Source organism: Anas platyrhynchos, chromosome 20 (assembly GCF_047663525.1).
Source record: "Anas platyrhynchos isolate ZD024472 breed Pekin duck chromosome 20, IASCAAS_PekinDuck_T2T, whole genome shotgun sequence".
NCBI classification, from domain to species: Eukaryota; Metazoa; Chordata; class Aves; order Anseriformes; family Anatidae; genus Anas; species Anas platyrhynchos.
In genome coordinates, this window is record NC_092606.1 from 1486496 (window position 1) to 1507604 (window position 21109).

The 21109-nt window shown below is 47.4% G+C and overlaps 1 protein-coding gene across 20 annotated transcripts in view; it reads left to right on the forward strand.

Moving 5' to 3' along the window:
- The window catches only part of MSI2 (musashi RNA binding protein 2), a 227496-nt gene extending 208994 nt beyond the window's left edge, over nt 1-18502 (forward strand). For 8 of the 20 annotated variants that reach the window (XM_072026219.1, XM_072026215.1, XM_072026213.1 and 5 more), the window contains 3 exons: nt 9726-9934; nt 11685-11762; nt 13716-18502. In XM_072026219.1, the coding sequence (XP_071882320.1) occupies nt 9726-9934; nt 11685-11726 (251 nt within the window). In that variant the 3' untranslated portion in view covers nt 11727-11762; nt 13716-18502. Of the gene's footprint in view, nt 1-9725; nt 9935-11684; nt 11763-13715 lie in introns of those variants that run through there. The other 12 variants (XM_072026217.1, XM_072026218.1, XM_072026221.1 and 9 more) reach the window with 5 other exon arrangements.
- Nucleotides 18503-21109: the final 2607 nt, after the last annotated feature.

Sequence of the window (21109 nt, forward strand, 5' to 3'; positions counted from 1 at the left end):
GGATGTTTTCGGGGGGAGCGACTGCAGAAAAATGGAAACCGCCTCCCTCCCAAACTGTTTAACTAATGGAGGGAAACGTAGCACAGCCTTTGTAAGGTCGACATTTGTTTGTTGTTAAGGATCTAATTAGAAACATGAGAGGGAGCTGAATGGCTGCTTGCTCGGCTAATTAGCGACATGCACGAAGACCACTTTGAACTTCAAGGACACAAAGCTATTAGCGCTTACATCAAAAATGGATTAAACTTCTGTGCTTTTATAATGATTAAAGATGAGCTGCTCGAGAGGAAATCCTTTTGTAAGGCTGTGACAAGAGCTGGCTCCCTGATTGCAGCTTCTACAAGTGAAGCTTTGTGTGGCCTCCGTGTAGCGCTCGGCCCGGCGCGCGAGTGACACCGCTAACTTGCAATATGGAGAATATGATTAGGCAGTAAATATTGATTGCTCGCAAAAAAATTACAGCCAAGCTGGAAAGTGCATTTCTTTGTCCTGCTACATAAGTGCATGACTTAGAAAAGCTGGGCTTGAATATGTTGGATTTCATGTCTTTTTTTTTTTTGGCAAATCAGTGCACATCAGCAGCTCTGGCTGATGCTTCAGAGGAGTTAAGTGCAGTCTTTAGCAGAACAGGTGCTGCTCACGTGCCTGCAGCGAGCACCGAGGGGACGGTGCTTGGTTTTTAAACACCTGCACCACTCGAATTTTTAGCTTACACCAGTCTGTTCAGACTGTGCAGCTCTGGCTCTCTGCTCGTCCACCATCGCTCAGCATTCGCTCTTTGTGTCCGTGCCGAGTGCTCGGCCCCCGTACGGCGGTGGAGCAGAAGTCCCCATGCCGTGCTGGCAGGAGAGTGCCAGAACGGAGGCAGGAACAGTCGCCACAAGTTCACAATTGTCATTATCACACCGACGTGTCCAGCTTGGTTCATAGCAGCTTGGATTGCTGCTAGCTGCGGGCCTGGGAAGTGTTAATAATTGTCACCAACACCGCGCGGTCTGGGAGGCGGCTGCCGCGAGGAGGGGTCAGGCGGTGCCCCCCTCCTGTGCTCTGCTCAGTTCCAGCTGTAATTGCCGAGCTTGGGAACCTGTTCACCACCCACTGCTTTTTGTCGTTATCCTTGCGATATTTTGATGTGTGAAGCCGTTTCCAAAGGGGCTGCAGAGACAGAACAACCTTTTAAAGTGTGACTGCAGATAGAAAATAACGTACAAATAGTACCTTGTTAAGGCAGATAGCAGCTCTCGGTGTCTCTTGGCCTCATCACCACTTACTTTGCTGATGAGCCCGACAGTTGTTTTATTTTGTTTGTTCCTGCAGGGCCGGGAGGGCTGCAGGCAGGGAGGGCTGCCCACCGCTGTGCCCCATCGCCGAGCTGTGCTGAGAAGGCACAGAGCTGGCCCTTGGGGTTCCCAGAGGCAGGACTGACCTGGCTGTCCTAAGAAAAATGTCTCTGGCTTTCAGTACTGACAGGGGATCTCTGTCTGCCACGAGTTCTTGCAGAGAGGTGTTTGCTTTTCAAGTCTGCATGGAAAGAGCGCAAACGAAGCGCGGCACCGCGCAGGTCTCCGCAGGGGCCGTGCTGAACGGCGCCTCTAATTGTAGCAGCGGGGTGATTTACTTTTCTGGGTTGTCTCCCACTTTCTGTTTCAGGGAGTTGTGAGCTGTTTGTACATTGCTGCTCTCCAGAACGTCTGTGTGTTTCCAGCTCATTATTTCCGAGACATTTTTTAGTTTGAGCATCGATCTGAATTGGAGGTGTGCCGGGCGCGGTTAGCCTCAGACATGAAATGGTGCTGTATGTAAATACAGCAGATACAGGACAGTGATGCTTCTGGTAGTTCATCCTGACCACAAACAAACGTGTTTGTGCCTCTGGCAGGAGCTGTGTGCAGTGATTGATATATAACAGAAGAGCCTAAACGTGAACATTTGGTTCTCAGTGCTGTGTCTCTGCACTCTCACAGTCTGAATGGCAAACAAGAATCGCGAGCACCGACATCTTAATTCACACTGGCATTAATTTGTACATCGAGTCTCAGGTAAATCACCTCTGGGTAGTTACCATCTCTGAGAAGCAAGGTCCAAGCTCCTTAACTTCAGCTGTGAGTGCACAAAGCATTAGCTTTGGCCAAGCTGTCTGTTAGAGGAGAGCCGTGCTAGCTAACGACACGGCATTTGTAAGGCTCTAAGCACTAACGATTTAAGCTTTGCAGGCAGTGCTGGAGTTTCTCCGCAGTCCATACTGTGGTGGTTATTTAAAGTATCAGCACCACACTGTGACTGCTGCTCCATTAGTCATGCACGGAGATGTGGCCATTGGTGCTCATGCTTCAGGACACACAGGATGCTCAGGAAATCAGGAGGGGAGCAATCTGCCCCGCACCAGTAGCCCCGGTGCTCCTGTAATGTCCTCTGCAGCATTTACACTCGGGTTCTTGCAGACAGTACAGCAGGCTTGAATGCTTGGGTAACTCCTGGGGAAATTCCCAATTTCCAGACACCGCAGCACAGTGCCACAGAGGTTTGAGGAAGGCAGTAAAAGCGTCCTTTTAGGATGGCCAACTTAGGGAATGAGGTGTAGTTACCCTAAAGCTACAGATGATACTCCTTCTGCAAAAAGGTGGGCAACCCCTCTTAAATCCAGTAGTCCCAAGTGAGTTAAATGACATGTCCCCAAGCACTGGCACAGCTCCTGGCCCAGCTGGGCTACCCGTGGTTGGTTGTGTGCAGAGGACGGAGCCACAGCACACTCAGACAAGTGCTGTCCCCGTGCCACTGGTGCCAGGAGGCTGTGCACCCTCATCTCCCATGTGTGCCCTGCTGCTGGCCAAGTGTCACCTCCCTGACCTGTCTGCCCCCACCCTGAGCCATACATCCCCCACCCCGATCCCCTTTCCATCTCCATCGCCGGCGCTAAGTGTTATTAGATTGTTTCCCCCTTCGAGCTAGAAGATGTTGTTGTGGAATGTTATATGAATTTTTCATAAAGATAAAAAACAGCCTAATCTTGTGAGCTTTGAGTCTTGGTAGTGGGTAATGGCTTTGATTTAAAGCATTTTGTCTTAATGATAGTTATATTGAAAATTTCCTGCTGCTTTCAAGCACGTGTTGTTATTATCATAAACATTGATGGTAGAAATGCCTGCCAAATTGTGCGTGGCTGTTTATGGTAGATGAGAGAGTCATCCAGAAATTAGAGCACTGGATCAACAAGTTGTCAAAAAGCCTGTTTGTGTGGAAAGGCACCGCCGGGGCTGGCGGAATGAAGCAGAGCAAGGAGAGCTTGGAGAAACAGCGAGCTGTAGGTGACTAGCACTGGGTGTAGGAAGAACTGTAGAAAATGCCGGGACGTCTCCTCCCGGTGGCAATGCCACACTGCTGGCACTGAACAATCCCTTCCACTTGGGTTGGTTTTTAAAATATTTTTTTTATAGAGCCTCTTCCATTTGCTCCACTTGCAAAAACAAACAGATACACGCTTTTTAAATTCGGATATGTTCATGGGGGGTGCTTCGTTCTTCTGCTCTTCACACGTGTCGCTCCGGTCTCCATGCCGTGCTCCACATCAGCACCTGCTCTCAGAGTAACACCTCCGCCAGCCTCTGTGGTTGGACTCTGCTGTAGCAATGCCAGTAGTAAATTAGCTCACCAGTGTTAATTGCTGCCCAGGGATAATGAGCCCTCCCCGGGAGGTGATTGATTGCCATTAGGCGGTTCTCTGGGAGCGCTGCTGTAGTGCTTACAGATGCACGGCTGGGGCGAGCACGGGCGGTGGCGTGGGCCCAGATTTACAGCCCAGTGTCTGCAGGAGGGGATGGGGACCGGGACGTCTGCGGGAGGGGATGGGGACACCTGCGGGAGGGGACGGGGACATCTGCGGGCGAGGAGAAGCTGCGGCGGCTCCAGCCGGCTCGCTTCGGCGCTCAGCTGCGCTCTCAGCTCCGAGATGCATTTCTGGCTGCGATAACAGGGCACTATATTTCATCCTGAAGTATTCTGCCTCTTCTCAAGGAGGAAAGCCAGTAAATCATCTGGTGGTTTCTTTCAAACTTGAGATTTCCCTTGCCTGTGTGCAGTGGCGGGGAAGGCAGCCGCGGATTTTGCACTGCTCATCACGTTCCTTTTTCCCTAACTTGTGAAATGTTTGTATGTTACATGCAAAAAAAAGCACGACATGGTATTTCATATAGAACAGGCTGCTCTACTGACCTCTTTTCCCACTGCTGCCACCTTGGGCTGACTTTGCTGAGGGGCTGAGCCCTCTTCCCGGGCTCGGTGGACGCCTGGTCTCTGCTCCAGCTGCCCAGGTCCAGGCATGGCTGCTGGCTTGGTGCACAGACAGAGGATGTGTACTGGCTTTGGATCAGCTCCTGAGTTAATCTGTCCTGAGGACAATAAATGCTAAGGGTTTTAATCACTTTGGGAAGCTTTGAGTGGATGTAAGTCTAGGTTCTGGTGCCGTTGGAGGGGGAGCAGGGTTGTAACTCAGTGCTGCATGTGGCTGTGTGCCAGAGCAGCGGTCCCCAGGCAGTGCCTCACAGCCCTGCGTGTATTTCCTGGCTTGCTTTTGAAACAGCGTAATTGAGGGGTGCTTAAGAGCGTTGTTTCGTTGCCATGGCTAATTCACTAAGCCTGAGAGGATTGATCATAAGCCCAGGACCATGCAAGGTTTCTTTGTAGGCCAGTAATATCAAAATCCTTATATTTTTTTCTTCCTTCCCCTCCCTCATTACCTCCATCATTTACAGCTGAATCGAGTTGCTCTGGGTGGGATTTCAGCATGCAACTTGTTGTGCTTTACCCATCTGCTCCCTCCCCTCCCAGAGGCGTTTGGATCCTGTTCAGCGCAGTACACCACTTGCTAAGGCAAATGTCATAATGAATCCTGACTTAGAAATTTCTCAAGAGTTCATCGAAAGAGAGTTTATCTTTCAATAGTGACCTTTCTTGTTGAACGCGGATTAATGTACGAGCAAGGGCTGTGCTAACACGGCGCTTTGTAGGAGAAGGTGCTTACTAAGCGAGCTCCCACGAGCTCCATCCCTGCTCCCAGCAGTGTTTGGAGCACCGAGCCTCCTGCCTCTCCGTCAGCCTGAGCTGCCAGCTTCGCCTTGGGCTCCAGCTGTTGGCTGCTTCACATAACTCACTCGTCTGAGTGGTGCGTTGAGAAGTACCTTACATGCGTGTTAGGTGTGGATAAAGACAGCTCCAGCTCTGCTAAAGGGCGCCGAGACGAGTTAGTAATAAAATAGCCATGCTCATTGAAGCACTGTCTTGAGGTTATGGGTGCATTTTAAAACTCTCTTCAAATTCCTATTCAGCTTGGCAGGAAGACGTGCAGGAGGTTCACTGCCTGGGAAGCCCCAGCAGTGCTCAAGGACTGGGTGCAGTGAACGTGCAGGGTTGCACCGAACGCATCCCAGAGAGGAGCTCCCGTGTGCAGGGGCACACAGCTCTTGGACAGCTCCTGCTGCGATCGAGCTGACAGCAGGAGCTTGGTCCTGCAGATCTGTGTCTCTACAGTGTCTTCATTTTCCTTTGAGGACTGAAATGGTATCAGAGTCCGGAGGATTTTTGTTTTGTTTTCTGCTTTATGTTAGTCTCAGATTATTCACAGGTTTGTGTACAACAAATTTCTTTTCAGGCATTTCTTACCCGAATGCATCGCATTTTGTATGTTGGGAAAGTCGTTCAAGGTCCCTTTGCTGTTGTTTCAAAGCGCTCGTAAAACTGCCTCCAGCTCGAGGTGCGCTTCAGTGCAGCTATTGTGAGAAGACAAATATTTAGCAACTCGCCATGGCTGAGTGAATCGTTAAAATAAGGCTTTCTGAGGAGTGTTTAGTCTCCTGGTAATTATGAGAGCTTTTCTATTTCATGTATCGGGTCTGGAGCAAAGTGTCAGCTCTGTGAAAGCTTCCAGCCCTTCCTGTAAAGTTTTGCAAGCAGCTGTTTAGCAGGCGCTGCACAAAGCGGGCACCCTGCGCCCCCACCGAGCCGCTTGCAGAGAGCGGGGCGTTGGGCGTGCGTCTGTGCCGCGCGTTCTTCCACAGTCACTTCTGTGATCATCAGTGTGTAGTATTAAATTGATGCTCAGCGGATAGAAAATTGCCTTTTCCTTACATTACATACCCGCAATCAGAAGGACGTTTGAATAAACAGTCGCCAGCTCATTCAGCGTGTGTGACAGCCGCTCCTCCGATGTTCTTGAAGATGTAAATGGCAGTGGCTGGGCTGACTCGGAGGGACGGAGCACCTCTCTAGCTCCTTGCTGCTCTGTTTGCTCTTTCCTTTTAGTGAGGTTTCAGGACACGGCAGAGCATGTCTCCTTGTCAGCTGTGCAGTTTTGCAGTTGCGAGTTAATGATGCGGAGATGCCGCAGCGTATGGATGGCTGATGAGCCCCAGCATCGATGCGGCTCGTCCCCATGCGGATCTCTGCTCCTGCCCGCAGCAGCACAGCGTCGGGCAGCCCCCAGCATCGTGCGGGCACCAGCCCCAGCTGCATCCTGCTCCTGGTCCCAAGCTACAACAGTATTCACAGAGGTGTTCACTCACATCATCCCCGCAGCCTTGCCCCACGCATCTCCAGTGGGGCTGGCCGCAGCGCCCCGCATTCCTGCTCGCCGTAGTGCAAACCCAAGGGCAGCCTTTGTGTCACGCGTCTGCTGCGGGATGCCCAGCTCACCAGCCCTGCCCTCATTTCAGTGCCGTTTTGAAACGCTCTAATATTTGATCACTGCATCTTGAAATTGAATCTTAAAGCATTATGCAGGCGCATTCATGCCAGCCCCAATGTGCTGTTGCTGTTAGCGGGCTGCGGCAAAGAGAAATTTGGCCTTGCACCCCAACTTTGATTTTTAATTAAATCTCCCATGCACCTCTAAATGAGAGCTGTGTGTTTTGGGGACTGTGTCTTCACATTACTGTCACGATTTGGACTTCTTCCCAGCAAACCATGCTGGGAAATTCATTGTGAATCACGGGGAGGCAACCACTCGTGCAGGGCAGAGCCATGCTGGCAGGGCAGCGCTGTCCCACTGCTGTCCTGGGCTGGGGGCTGGCATTGCCTCCCCTGGCAGTAACAATGCTGTTGTCACCCTTTGCACCTCCTCCTGGCACACGTGTTGCTGTATAACAATTAAAAGCAGGTTGTAAACTGGCGATGCAGCCACCGGTGTTGCTGCTGCCACTTATTACACAAGCACCCATGCCAGCCTTGGGGCACCCCATGCACCACTAGCTGCACCCTGAGATTTGGGGCTGCTTTTCTAATGTTTGGTGCTTCTGTTGACGTTCCAGACCACGGCTGTCCCCAGCTGGTCTTGCCCTCTACCTTCTGGTATCCTTGGTCTCTTAAAAGATGCGTGTCCTTACGTCCTTCTTGCCCGAGGTGCTGGGCACATCCTTCCCCGCAGCGGCCGTGTCCCTCCTGGAGGTTCGTGGCTTTGCACAAGCGGCCACGCGGGGCTTTCTGTGTGACTGGGCAGTGAAACCCGCATCCATTTTGTTGAAACAGGAGGAAGAAAAGGGGAAAAAAAAGTGCTAGCTTATAGTAATAAAGGGCTTTTGAACATCTCAGCTGGATATTTTTCTTCATGAGTGAGAAGGCCAAATGTTATCTTGACATTTAATCTTTAATAATAAAAAAATGGTACTTTGTTTGCCAGTGAATTCCAAAATAATCTGTTTACTCTCTCATGCCTTATTTCATTTAACTTGCTAGCTAAGATGACCTACTTACTTTCCCCTGCTACCACTTTAGAGCCACAGAAAATCATTTATTTTGCAAAATTTACTTTCCTGTTGCTGCAGAGCCAACAGTTGCCATTTGGATGGGTTTGGGAGTAGTTAATCTGTTCATTTGAGAAACGCGTGCCTCCTGCGTGGTCAGCGCGGTGGGGACGGTCGGAGGGCTGGTGGCGGCTCAGCCCCAGCAAGGTGCCGGCCTCAGCTCAGCTCTGGGCTGGCCACTGGCCCCCAGTTCTCGTTCACGTTCAGCAGCTGGTAAGGCAGGGCTGTTCCAAAGCTCACTTTGTGTCTTGGAAAGAGCTCACCAGGAGCACCGTCCTCCCTCGCGCTGCTCCTGCTGGGTGAGCAGGGCTTGTCCCCAGGCTGGTGTTCAGCCCCAGTAAACCCCAGCAGTTGATCGGCTTGGTGCTGAGCTGCAGGCTAGGGGCAGGAGATTATTGCAGGCTATCAAACTTTATAAACCCTTTTAGTGCCTAATGGAGACAGGCAGGGAGCTGCGGCCGGGGGAGAAGGCTGAGCAAGTCCTGGTGCAGGCCTGAGCGTGGAGGTGAAGGTGCCTGCTTACAACCACGAGCACAGCTCGGGCAAGCTCGCAGGGACACGGTGGCTGTGTGATAGGGCTGGCCGTGTCCTGCCAGCAGCAGCAGACCTGTTTGTGCCGCGTTTAGAATGGTTTTGGGTGCCCTGCTAGTCAGTCTCAGCTGTGAGGACATGGCCAGAGCCTGGGCAGGCCGGTGCGACCAGGCCTCTCTCCCCCTGTCCCTGCAGCACCTCGTGCAGCCGGGGCAGCCACGGGGCCCTGGGGCCTGGCAGCAGTATTGGGGTGCAGGGTGTGGGGTATGGGATGAGGGGTGCAGGGTGTGGGGTATGGGATGAGGGGTGCAGGGTGTGGGGTGCAGGGTGCAGGCCGAGGGGCCGCCAGCACGGCGTGGGGGTAGCTCCAGCTTCCAGCAGCCATCCCCATCAGCTCTCCCCAGCCCGCTGACTTTTGTTTTGCATTGAAACCTCTTTCTCATAAATTTTACATCCAAGAGCAACCCTGAGAAATGCCAGAAGCCTGATCATCTAACATGCTTTAATACCTAAATTTATTCTTTAGTATCATTCTTATTTACATTGTTTTTCTGTCTCAAAAAAAAAAAATTACAAAGGGAGGAAAAAAATAAAATTTTCTTTTACTTCCACGTTAGGAGGTGAGTTGTCATACACCCTCTGGAATTCTTTTTTGCTTTTGATCTTTATTTATTTGTTTAATTTTGGTTGATGTCCCAAGCATGGTTTTGGAGACGAAGGTAGGTCTTCGCTCTCCAAATCAAAAGGAAAAAAAATCAATAAACAAAACAACACTCTCCTTGCTCATATATTAAAAAAAAAAAATCCAAACTGTTCCATTCCATACCATTAAAAAACAAACAAACAAACAAAAAACTATTGAACTATTTCTACAGCTTCCCAATTTAAAAGGGCGGGTTTTTTTTCAAAAGTATCGAATGGATCCAAAAATGATTTTACTAGAAGTGATTGAAGTTATTTGCTGTCAACATTTTAATATCAATATTACCACAATGTGTAGTCTCAAATTAGTTCCTTTGTAGTTTGCATGGGATGTGAATGCTGTCTCGGCGTGCCCAGACCTAGAGAACTTGTTACTACTGCATGAGCATCAAGTCAGATGTTGAAAAATATCTATTATATTTTGTGATAATTTGGTGAAAATGAGCACCTCCAGTCTCTGGTTGCAGTAGTGTGTTGAATGATTGTTCTTTTTTTTTTTATATATATTCATATATATATTTTGGAGCTCTAAGCTTCGTAGTAGTACGGGCTGACTATTATTCAGTACTTGCTCTCCTATCGCATGGCCTTGGTTAAGTGTTAGAAGTTGGGCCTAGGCTGTTTATTCTGGTGTTTGGCTTTGTAATAACGGTGCATGCCCGGCGTCTGGCCTCATACCCAGCTTTATTCTCTGCACACCAGTCTTGAATAGCTACAGTGCTCAACCGAATTTTGGCGCACCCGCTTCCCCGGCAGGCTCCAACCCAGCCCGGCCCGGAGGCTTCCCCGGGGCCAACAGCCCCGGGCCCGTCGCAGACCTCTACGGCACGGCCAGCCAGGACTCCGGCGTCGGCAACTACATAAGCGCTGCCAGCCCACAGCCGGGCTCCGGCTTCGGCCACGGGATCGCCGTAAGTACCACGCGCCGTGGCCCCTGCGTGCCAGCCAGGGTGGGATGGGGTCGTTATTTAGTGACATTAAGGGGGGTTTGTTTGTTTTTTTGAGCTATTAAGTGATGGGGTGGGTGGCGCATCACCCCCGTAGCCTCCACCGCTGTGCTTAACCCGCTGCGGTTGCTGACAGGCTTGGTGCAGAGCTGCACACTGTTGCCCCAGAGCCGCTGGAGTTGCAAACCGGATTGGTAACGCTCGTCTGACGCCTTCTGTGGTCCTGACGTGGCTTATTTTAAAAAGACACGTTTAATAATTATGGCCTTCCAAGCTTCTGCTTATCCAGATGGTCTCCACATCACTTAAAGGCCCGCTGAGGCTGATGTGCAGGCAGCGTACCAAGCCTCTGCTCCCACCCGCAGGGGAACAAAGAGGCTCTCAGGGACACCAGTCCTGCCCGTGTCCCACAGGGGTCACAGTGTCCCGCTGGTGGCACGGGACTGTCCGGGCTTGGAGCTTCCAGCCTCTGCCATTGCGGCGTCAGTGTGGAGCTGGGGGCACGTTAGTGTGGGAGGTGGGCGCTGCCTCACCCCCAGGCATCTTCAGGCCAGTTACGGTGTCACTAACAGTCCTTAAAATTTGCAGGTTGCAAGTAAGTCACTTGTGCTGTGTTGTCATGTCATTGGAAGCGTATTTCTGTAGTGCTGCGTGGTTCTGAAGGCTCACTAATTATGGGCGATGGAAATTTGCTTAACAAAGCTGCATGCTGTTTTTCAGATTGCACTGTTTTACCTGTGTGTGTTAGCATGAATGTGGTTGAACTGCTTTAGTGGCTGTCAGTCTCTGAAACAGAAAACCAGCAAATTAAGTTGTTTTACTTTTTCCTGGTAAAATGCTGAGATTTTTTTTCCTCTTGTAAGGTAAACATGTCAAAGTACAGAGAACTCCCCCGAGATTCCTCTAACGAAACAGAGAATTTTGTTCTTTGACCAAATTGGATGAAATGGGGGAGTGGGAGCATAGTGCAGACAAAATTCCTGAAACTGTGTTATTTTTATTGCATAAACTGCTGGTACCCAAAAAGCCAAAACAGCCTGCTGCCCACCATTCGTGCCCTCGTGCTCTGCATTCCTGCCCTGGTCCTGCTCCTCACATGGACACGCAAGGGACCTGACAGCCCCCTTGGATCCATTCTCATATAAAATGTGCAGTATTATTACACCAATTTAAACTGCCACTTCCAAGACCCTTATTTCCATTTTTCGCTTGATGAAAAAGACCTGTTTGTTCTGGAAAACTTGGTCATTTTGACCTCAGTGACACCCTGATCTTTCAAGTAATGAGATGCACAATGAAAGCCGTGATATCCTGATTTGTCTGCACTAATACTTCAAAGACTGATTTTGTATTTGACTTGCAGATTGGCAGCCTCTTAATTTCTCCTATCCCCCAATAACTGCAAAGAGTCCAGTAGCCCTTTTTTTACATATATATTATTTAACACTCTCCATTTACTAACCCTGGTTTAAAAACAAAAAAAGGAAAACCCTAAGTTTATTTTTATAACCGGGGGAATGAGAAGATGATGGTCTTGGAAAGGTAACCAGAGTTCGGAACATGGAGTCGTTAGTGACCAGAACAACTTTTGGAAATACATATTCATGCTGGCAACACAGTCTTTCAAGTCCTGTGATAATTTCTTGCCAAAAATTAATAATCATCTGTTCCCATGTATAGAGCACTGATGAACTTAACAATTGTACAATTTTAGGGACCTTTGATTGCAACGGCTTTTACAAATGGATACCATTGAAACGTTACACATGGTTGGTTGCCATCTCACTTGGAGGTATTACAGTATATACCATTTGTACTTTGTGCTAAACTACCATTTCCCGTATATTTACTTTAAGTGAACAATTCTTTTATCTTCATTTCGTCTTTCCGTGGCCTTTAATCATTCCTTTCTGTGATTTATTTTATTTAAATCAATCTCATGGGTTGGAAACTGGAAGGCAGATCGGGAGCTAGAACCCAGCAAAGACACGTCTTCATAGTCATGACACTTCGTGCAATGATTTGGAGACTTCAAAACCCCACAGAAATAAACGGTGATCCCAAAAAACCTTTGGGGAAGCAATCAAGTGCCAGTTGACAGCATCATGGTCAGGGTTATAGATTCGCTATGAATGCACTCATCTAAAAATAGACGAGCCCCACTGCTTTATTACAGAGAAACCATCATTCTTAATTAAGTGCTGTACCAAATATTACAGCTAAAAGATAACATTGTAACTAGTAACCATAGAGCAATTATCAAGATTAAAAAAAAATTAAAGCTAAGCAAATTAAATTAAAGACATTACCTGAGTAATGCATCCTTGGATCGCTGCCAGTTTCCTACCCTTTGAACTAAGCTCGAGTTAATTAAATGTTTAATTTTTTTATTATTTTTTGGCCTTTGGTATATTCATCTTTGCAAACAAATAGTCTTACACTGAGAACAGCGTAGATTAGAAAAGTCAGTCAATGAAAACTAGAAGGTATGCCCATGAAACCACGGAAGTTCACCATTAGAGCTCTTGTTGCAGACACACAAATGTAATATATGTGACAACCTTAATTCCTCTGTCTTTAGCCCAGCTCTACCTGATCAATTTCACATTCAAAGTCAGCGTATGAATTAGGACTACAGTTAGTCAAGGGACTGGGATCTGTGGAAAATGTTCAGAGGCTTTAAATAATACAAAAATAAATGTAAAAATAGATGTATAGTTAAATACTAGTGAATAAAGGGGTTTGCTATTTACTCTGCATCTACTCATAAACACACAGGATTACCTGAAATTGTTTTATGAATTGATTCAGTCCACCAAGTAGCATTTTTTATGGGAAAGCAAAAAAAATGCACAAGCACTCTTGCTTTAATCCCGGTTATTATTTGTACGTATCAGTGTGCATTCTCAGGTCGATTTGTCAGAATCCTTCATGTTTTCTGGGCCACCAGCCTGTGTAATAACAAGGTGGTACACAAAGCATGCTAGAGGTTTGAGCAGAACATCATAATTCAAACTAATAATGCTGCAGTGAAGGCAGTGCTCATCAGATTAATATATTGTAATCATTTTACACTTACCACAACACATCAAATTGTAACCATCATTTACTGGCCAGTATTAAAACTCAAGCCATTAATGACTTAAAAACAGAAAGTGCTTTTAATGTTGCTCATTACTAATTGAAATAGATTTGGAGTGGAGGAAATGAGCCTTGTTATTAATTCCTCCAGGACCACCGGGTTTGAAGTTACCGCCGTGGTGCAGCGCTCGGCGTTGGGGCGGCTTTGGGCAGTGACCCCAGGGACACGGCCAGCACGGGCACCTCTCTGCAGCTGCCCGAAGCCCCTAATATTTATTTCCAACCCTAGGGCTGCAGCACGCCCACACAAATATAATAAAACAGAAAAAACATAACACTCATTTTACAGGAGCCTTGTAACTTCGGGGCGCGATGCCCGAGGAACACCTTGTGTTCTTCCAGTGCATCAAGTCGTGTTTGATCGCCACGAAGCCCGGCTGGTGCTGACAGAGCCCGGCCACAGGAGCACAGGGCATGGGTGCTGGGGACGGGGGGGTGCAGGGTAGGAAGGAGAAGTGGTGGCGTTGTGCTCCGCCGCTCCGGAGCCGCAGCCTGTGCCTGCAGCGTGGCCAGGACGGCGCCAAGCAGGGCACCGCGGTCGGGTCTCCAAACCTCCACTGACCCTGCTCTCCTCTGTGTCGTGTGTGTGCTCCTCTCCTTTCAGAGCCTATCTGGATGTCCGGGCAAGACAGGGCGAAGTTTCTGAGTGGTCCCATGTTTAGGTGATATCATCAGACTTTGAGCACTACATCATCACCAATAACAAACAAACTGGAGGTGGCACTCGACGGACTTAGGTTGTTTAAAATCTCTCTCATCATCTCATGAATCTGCTGTACTATAAAAACAACAGCTTTTAAAAGTATGTATATAAAATCCATTTCTTGTTCGTTTTATTTTCTCGATGGGTTCCCCCCCCTTTTTAAACCTATCCAACCCACGTTTTTTCGTAGCGTTTTGACATAGCCTCGTAGCCACGTAGCCCTAATTCTTTGTGTATCTCGTAGGAGCCTAACCATAGCCTAGCTGTTTATATTAAGGGTTTTCTTTCGTTTCCTTTTCCCCCCACCCTCTCTCCGTGTTCCTCCCGTTCTCCGTAGTCGTTGTTGCTTACAGGACGCTGAGGCGGCGCCGCGGGTCTCAGCGGGTGGCACCAGTTCTGGCACCGTAGACCTGGGCGGGTGGTGGCAGCGCCGCGGCGGCGGGCTGGGTGCTGCCGGGGCACGGCGGGCGCGGGCACGCGCTCCGGCAGCGGGTTCCCTGGCACCTCTTTTCGTTTGTGACGTGTCTTCGTTCACCTGATTCTATCTATTTTCGGCAATAAGGCAAGGACGGCAGACTTTGGCGCGTCCTTTTTCTATAAGTGCTTTTTTTTGTTGAAAGAGGTGATATAAGGTTTTTTGAAATTGTGAATTCTGAAAAAAAAAAAAAAAAATACTGTAAATACAATTCCATTAACTACATATAAACTATTAAGAAAGAGAAATACAAACTATTTTTGTGATGGAGTCAGTCTGAGGCAGTTTCTCTATTAAAATGGAAGAAAAAAAAAAAAGTAAAGTTTTAACCGTGTAGACCAACTGCCAGAGCTGGCCCACCAGCGTTAGACTAACACTGTTTCGCTTGCTCTGTAGGTGTGGTAGACCTTCGAACTGTCCTAGCGTCATACCAGCATACTATCTAGTCATACGTGCACAGCTTACCAAGTAACAGTCTCGTTGTATTTTTAATTTAAAAACTGCTTTTCCCAAGACTGAAAAAGAAGCTACGGTTTTACTATTTAACGCATTTAAGGTTCAAAGCACACCTGTTCTTAGTTGTCGTTTCGAATTAGATCCACTTGCTGTCCAGTCATTTCAGCTGCTCCGAGCGCCCTGCGAAGCCCGGGGAGGAGAGGGCTCCCCGCCCCAGGGAGCTGCAGGCGGAGCGGTGGTAGAGCTTGCATCGTTACCTTTTTTATCCATTACTTTTCTGTATTAACGAATTAGGAAAGCGACTTTGTTTTTTGGGAATACCTCAGTGCTACAAGTTTCACCCTAGAAGCAACGGAAGATTTTAATTTATTGTAGTTGTAAACAGAATTTTAAAAAAATAAAGTATAAAACATCATTGCACTGTGACTGGTAGGGGAAAAACTGACAGTTTCCTATTTGCACATGTTTAATATTTGGCTGTTATATATATGGTCCTCTGTTGGGGGAGGAAACTTATGAAGGATATTTTTTAATTTAATTTTTTTAATATTGGTAAATAGGCCTGCAACAGCAAACTAGAAGTACAACATGGTAGGTGGCATTAAGAACATACTGTAGTGTGGATATATTTCTTCTTTTTTTAACGTAATATTGACAAGTTTTATTAATATTTTTTTAAATTGTTACGTTTATAAATTTGGTACTTTAGGTACAGCCAGTATAAGACACTGAATGCGACATTTGTTAAAAAGAGCTGCTGCACTCCTATTTTTGTAAATTTTACTAACAAGTAGACTAATGTAGACGTTCAATAGACAAGGTAGAGCAAGGCATCTTTAACAAAAACAAGGCACCATACTGCTAACCGAAAGGAGAAAACCTTGTTTTTCTTATTTTTAAAAAAAAGAATCATGCTTTTTTGTGTAATATTTTAGGTTTTTTTCTTATTTCAGAACAACCAGGTTTAAGCAAAATGCTGGACGCTTTTTAAATATTGAGACTTGATCAAGTAATAAAGTAAATAAAACAATTCTTTAAAAAATAAAAACTAAAAAAAACAACAAACCAAATTCCCTGAAATTCAATGTATAATCAGGGAATTTTTTATTGATATTTTGTCAATGTTGATGATGTACTGTACTACCAGTTGGTTTTCCTCTCCATTCCCTATCACCTCATAGAATATTCTTTGTTGATCATTGTTGTATGTTAATAGTGTATAAAATGGCTATCTTGTAAGAGTGCTGTCCTGATGCTAGTGTAGTGAATTTTTCCCCCCCTCTTTCTCTCTTCCTCTTCTAGTACATATTGGTAGGTGTATCGTAATTAAGGTTAAAAATTTAGATGTAGTTATTCAGATTTAGGACCAGTAAGGATAGAACTTTCTCTTATTTAAGAAAAAAAATGCTAATAATTTTGGGAAGGTTTTCCTTTTTTTTTTTCTTTTCCTGTTTGTTTTATTTTTTTTTCTTTTTTTTTTCTTTTCTTTTGCTGATCTGATGCGGTTTCAACTAACCAAAGGTCTCACAATGTTAAAAATGCTGGCAAACTCTTAAGGCATTTTGTAGATCCCCACCCTTGACTTTGAAAAGGGGATGTGCCATACTACCTTAAATGCTAATGCTAGATATGCAAAACTGGATTTTTTTAATTTATTTTTTAAAAGAGGGAGGCACGGTATATTAAAACGATTTTACTAAGAGAAAAAAATATTTTTTTAAGAATGCTCAGAAGAAATTGCTAATCTGTGTGAATATGTTTTAGATGTTTATATACCTTTTGAAAAGTCCCAGTGGCCCATAGCACAAATGTCGTGGAATCCGATATGTTTTGATGTGGCTACCTAGACTAAGGTTCACATTAGTCCCCCACTCATCTAGAAGTCCATTTCAAAGGGGTTTTTGTTCGTTCGTTTGTTTGGGGGTTTTCTGTAAATTTTCTGCACAAAGGCTCAGCTACATCTTTATTTTAGTCAAGCACAGGGAGCGAACGCGCAGTTACGGCAGATATTGCCCTTTTCTTTCCAAACAGCTCGTACAGAACTGCTACCCCCAGAGTGACCAAAAAGAGAGATTTCTATCTAGCTGTGCAAAATGGGCACCGAAAATACCTCCCCCTGAGAGCGGTCAGTGGCGGGGAAGCCGGTTTTCCCCCGTCGCACGCCTCCCGCAGCGCTGGGTGCTGTGCTGGCCGTGCCGTGGGACGATTTTTCTTAACCAAACACAATGCCAATTTTGAAAGGAATTGCAGAAATCCAAAAGAATTCAGTTACCCTCCCCCACCAAAAAAAAAAAGAAAAAAAAAAGGTCATTTGTGATTGGCTTGATTAAAATGAAGCCTGATCTGTCCCTTTTTTTGTTTCTTACACTTCATAAATGTTCATTTTGAGTTGAATTTGTAGCTTGGACTTTAAGGTAGCATGGCTCTCTTGCTGTAAGTTTTTTGGGTTTTGTTTTTTTTTTTCATTGTACAGCAGCATTCAGCTGGTGAATGTTACACATCTTGCTAGACTAGTTAAACCATTGGGTAATTGTTGGTAATAACGACCTGAAAGGTGTTCAGATTTCTTTTCTTCCCTCCCCTGCTCTGAAACCTCTGATGCTGTTTTCATCTTTAGTGTGAATGAGGGCTAGTGACTCCAGCCACAGTTACCTTCCTGTTTCGTTTTTGCCATTCACTCAATGCAACATAATCAATAATAAAGCAATATAGTTTACTACATTTTTACTGAAGGCCAGCCATGGTTATGTATGATATTGCATATGAAACTGTTTACAAAAAAAAAAAAAAAACACTAACTCATAGCTGTCTTTTATGCTATGGATATGTCTCTTGGGTGGAATTTTTTGAATTATTTTTTTTTTAGTTTAGTTTTGTTCGTTTGTTTGTTTTTAAGCAAAATAGTTTAAACAGAAAACTGAAGTTAGTGTAAGTTTAAGAGACAGGATGCATTGAAGACACACCGGCAGATCCTGGGGTCTGCGCACATACACTGTAGAGTTTCATACGTACAGAATCGAATTCAAACCCATTTCTGTGTGTGAACACTACGTGAGGAGATTCTGTAAGCTAAGCAATACTTTAATACTGTAATAAAAATTACCAAAAATAATAAAAAATAAGTAGTTTGAGAGAGTAAATCTACGTGATCGGTTCTCAGTTACCAAACAATCCGAATGTATCGTCTTGAGAGAATTTCATTTCAGATCAGTGTAAAAATCCAAGCAGCCTGGCGGAGAAGCAGGACTCACCCGTGCTATACAGCTCTGTATTCTGTACATACTCGTAACACCAAGCGTGGGATCTGTGTGTCGCGTTGACCGTAGTGGGTAGCAAATTAAGTCATTCTCTGTTGTACAAGGTCTGAACTCCATCAGTACTAGAATGCAAGTCTAAGCATTTCAGGTGGTCATAAATGTACCTAAATAAACTATGGCACAGTGGCAAGCCTAGCCCTTCCTTTTATACTTTAGTATGAACTGATGAGAACTTTGGTAGTGACTTTTTTTTTATATATATACATATATATATGTATCTATATATATCAAGCATCTTTCAGGTCTCTGTGTATGGCTTTCTAAAGCCCTGTTGTAAAATACTATGTGGATGGGGGTCTCTCACATCACAGATGTGGAAAGTATAATTTTATATTTGTATTTTCAAATAAATAAGTTTGTGAAAGGTTTCCATCCTCTACTGTGGTCCAGAAATCAATGTGTTTGTCTGACAAAAAATACAATAAACTGTTTTGAACAGACCTGCGAGTCCCTTTTATTTGGAGCAGGGGGGAAGTGTTTGTTCCTGGGGGGAAACCAGCGCATGGCCCCGTTGCCCCTGCCCTCAGGGTCCCCATCCAGGGGTGACCTTGTCCTTCCCTCTGAGGGCAGATTGCAGCATTTCCACGGCATTTTCCTGTGCTGCCGACACATCTGGTGAGGGTAACGCAACGAGGGCAGCATTAGCCAGCTTCGTTAGCGAGGGCAAATGGCTGAGCTGCGCAGGTGATGCTGTGGCACCTCCCTGTCCTCCCCCCCGTGTCGAATACAAACCTTTCCGATGCTGGAATAAAGCACACAGCTCGGGAAGCCGAACGCAGCTTTCCTCTTCCTGCAGGTGGGGCTGCCCAAGGGGGGGTCCCTCCCCATGCACAGCCTTGGGGAATAAAATCTTTAAATGCCATTGGAGAGCTTTTAACCAAGGTGAAGAAGAGCAAATTGGGGTGGGTTGTTTCTGAACCATTTTTCCTACCCGGCAGGCAGGACCCAGCCACCTCTGGTGCTGAGATCTTGCTTGCAATAGGGATGAGAGGGAGGGAATAAAAGCCTTATGGGGAGGGAAGGGGCAAACATTACCCAGAAGGAGCTCAGGGGTGCCAACCTGGCGTCGCAGGGATGCACCAGCATCGGCCGTGGAGGTGGGCACGGGGCGGGCTGGTCCCGGGGGAGCAGTCAGCACATCGGCCCCGCCGCGGGCCCGGCGGTTAGTGGAGCTCCAAGGGAAAAATTAGATTAGAAGAACAAATGAAAATAATTTAGGAAGTACTGTTTATGTGCGGTGGAAGGAGCTTCCACGGCGAGGGCTGCAGGAAACGATTTGACTTCCATCCAGAAGAAAAGGAGCGCAGGTCTGGAGTACATTAGTGTGGTGGGAGGCCGGGAATAGCAGCCACTTAACCCTGTCATTCAGCAAACATTAGTGAATTATGAGTGTATTATACGTTGGGTTATGTGTTTTGCGAAATGCCCGGAGGCCCGCTATATCTGCGCTAAAATGTTAGTGGGGGTCTCTGTCAAAATGTAAATTTTTATACCAACTCCGGAATAAAAATAAGATTCCGTGTTCGCCTCCCAGCTACTGAAATCAAATTGCAGCCAAAATCAGAGTTGTAAAATAAGCAAAAATTTCCCTTCCCTGTCAAATTAGTGCCCCGATAAAGAAAACAAGGGACATAAACATGATTTATGGCCTTTTCCTCCTGCCGTAAACATTTACAGCCCCTAGCACTGGGGTCTGCGTGGCAGCCGGGCTCCGGAGCTGTGCGGTGTCACCGTGCCCATCCTGGTGCTCTGGAGCTGTGCGGTGTCACCGTGCCCATCCTGGTGCTCTGGAGCTGTGCGGTGTCACCGTGCCCATCCCGCCACTGCCCCATCCACGGGACCCCCGGCGCGGGGACCCCCCCCTCACCACTGCTGGGCACGGGCAGCTCCGGGGGCGCTGCCACCGCTCCCTGCGGGCTGCGGCTCAGCAACAGAAGCCAAGGCAGCGCTTATTAATTATGAGCTTAAGCACTTCCCTTCATGGCTATTTACAAGGGCCGCCTCGTTGTTAATAAGGAGTAATACAAAGGAGCGGGCTTTTAAAGCTCATTTGTTCCGCGGGACGCTGATCCGCTGCCAGCTGGGAGCCCCGCAGTGTGCCCCAGGAGGGCTGGGACTGTGGCTAAGGGGACAGACCCCCCTCCCAACCCCAAACCATTCTGCTCCCAACTGTGTGAGATGTCGTAAGGCGTCAGCAATTACACCAGGATCCTCATTGCAAGCCTGCCGGGGCTGCAGCTTTCGGCTGGTCTCCAGGTGCTGTCAGGGGAGATGCTCGCGATCCTCAGCTCTTTGCAGAGGGCACGGACGCTGCCGTCATCCCCAGGGCCACCTAGCCAGGTTTCCTGCTATTTACTTAGGTCTGCAATTAGCAGCCGGGCAGGCTCCCATGAGCTGGTGCCTGCTGCTGGGATCCACGGCTCAGGAATTGTTTGGCTGCAGGGGATCAAACACCAAGCCCAGGGCGCTGTAGGCTCTGCCCCTGCCCCGGGGCCGAGAAGCTTCCCTGCCTCGGCCTGACCTGCTCCGTCCCTTTGTGTTGGAGTCCTGCCGTGCTGTTATTATGGGCTGTGAAAACAGAACCAGAAGGGTTCTGAGGCTCAGCCGCATCCTCCTCCACTCCTGGGCTTTCTCCAGGAGCCGGGGTGGTGGCGGTGGCAGCAGCGGTGGCAGCAGCGGTGGCAGCAGCGGTGGCAGCAGCGGTGGCAGCAGTGGTGGCCATCCCTCGCCCCGCCGCCACCGCGCGCTAATTGCCGTGACATATTGAGTGGCACTCGCCTGGGGAGCGAGCGAGAGGAGCCCGCACATCGCTCCCGCTCAGTAATAATTACTGATTAAAAACTAGTTAAAAAGGCAATGAAGACCGAGACGTGCATTAACCGAACGACCCCCGTCTCGAGCCAGCCGTGGAGAGATGGCAGCGATTACAAAACCAGCGCTTAAAACATCCCCAAACATCAAGGGTGGCTTGGGTTCTCCCAGCTTTATTGTACGGCGCTCCCAGTGCTCCAAAATCCCATTTCCCATCAGGGTATCATGGGGGGAAT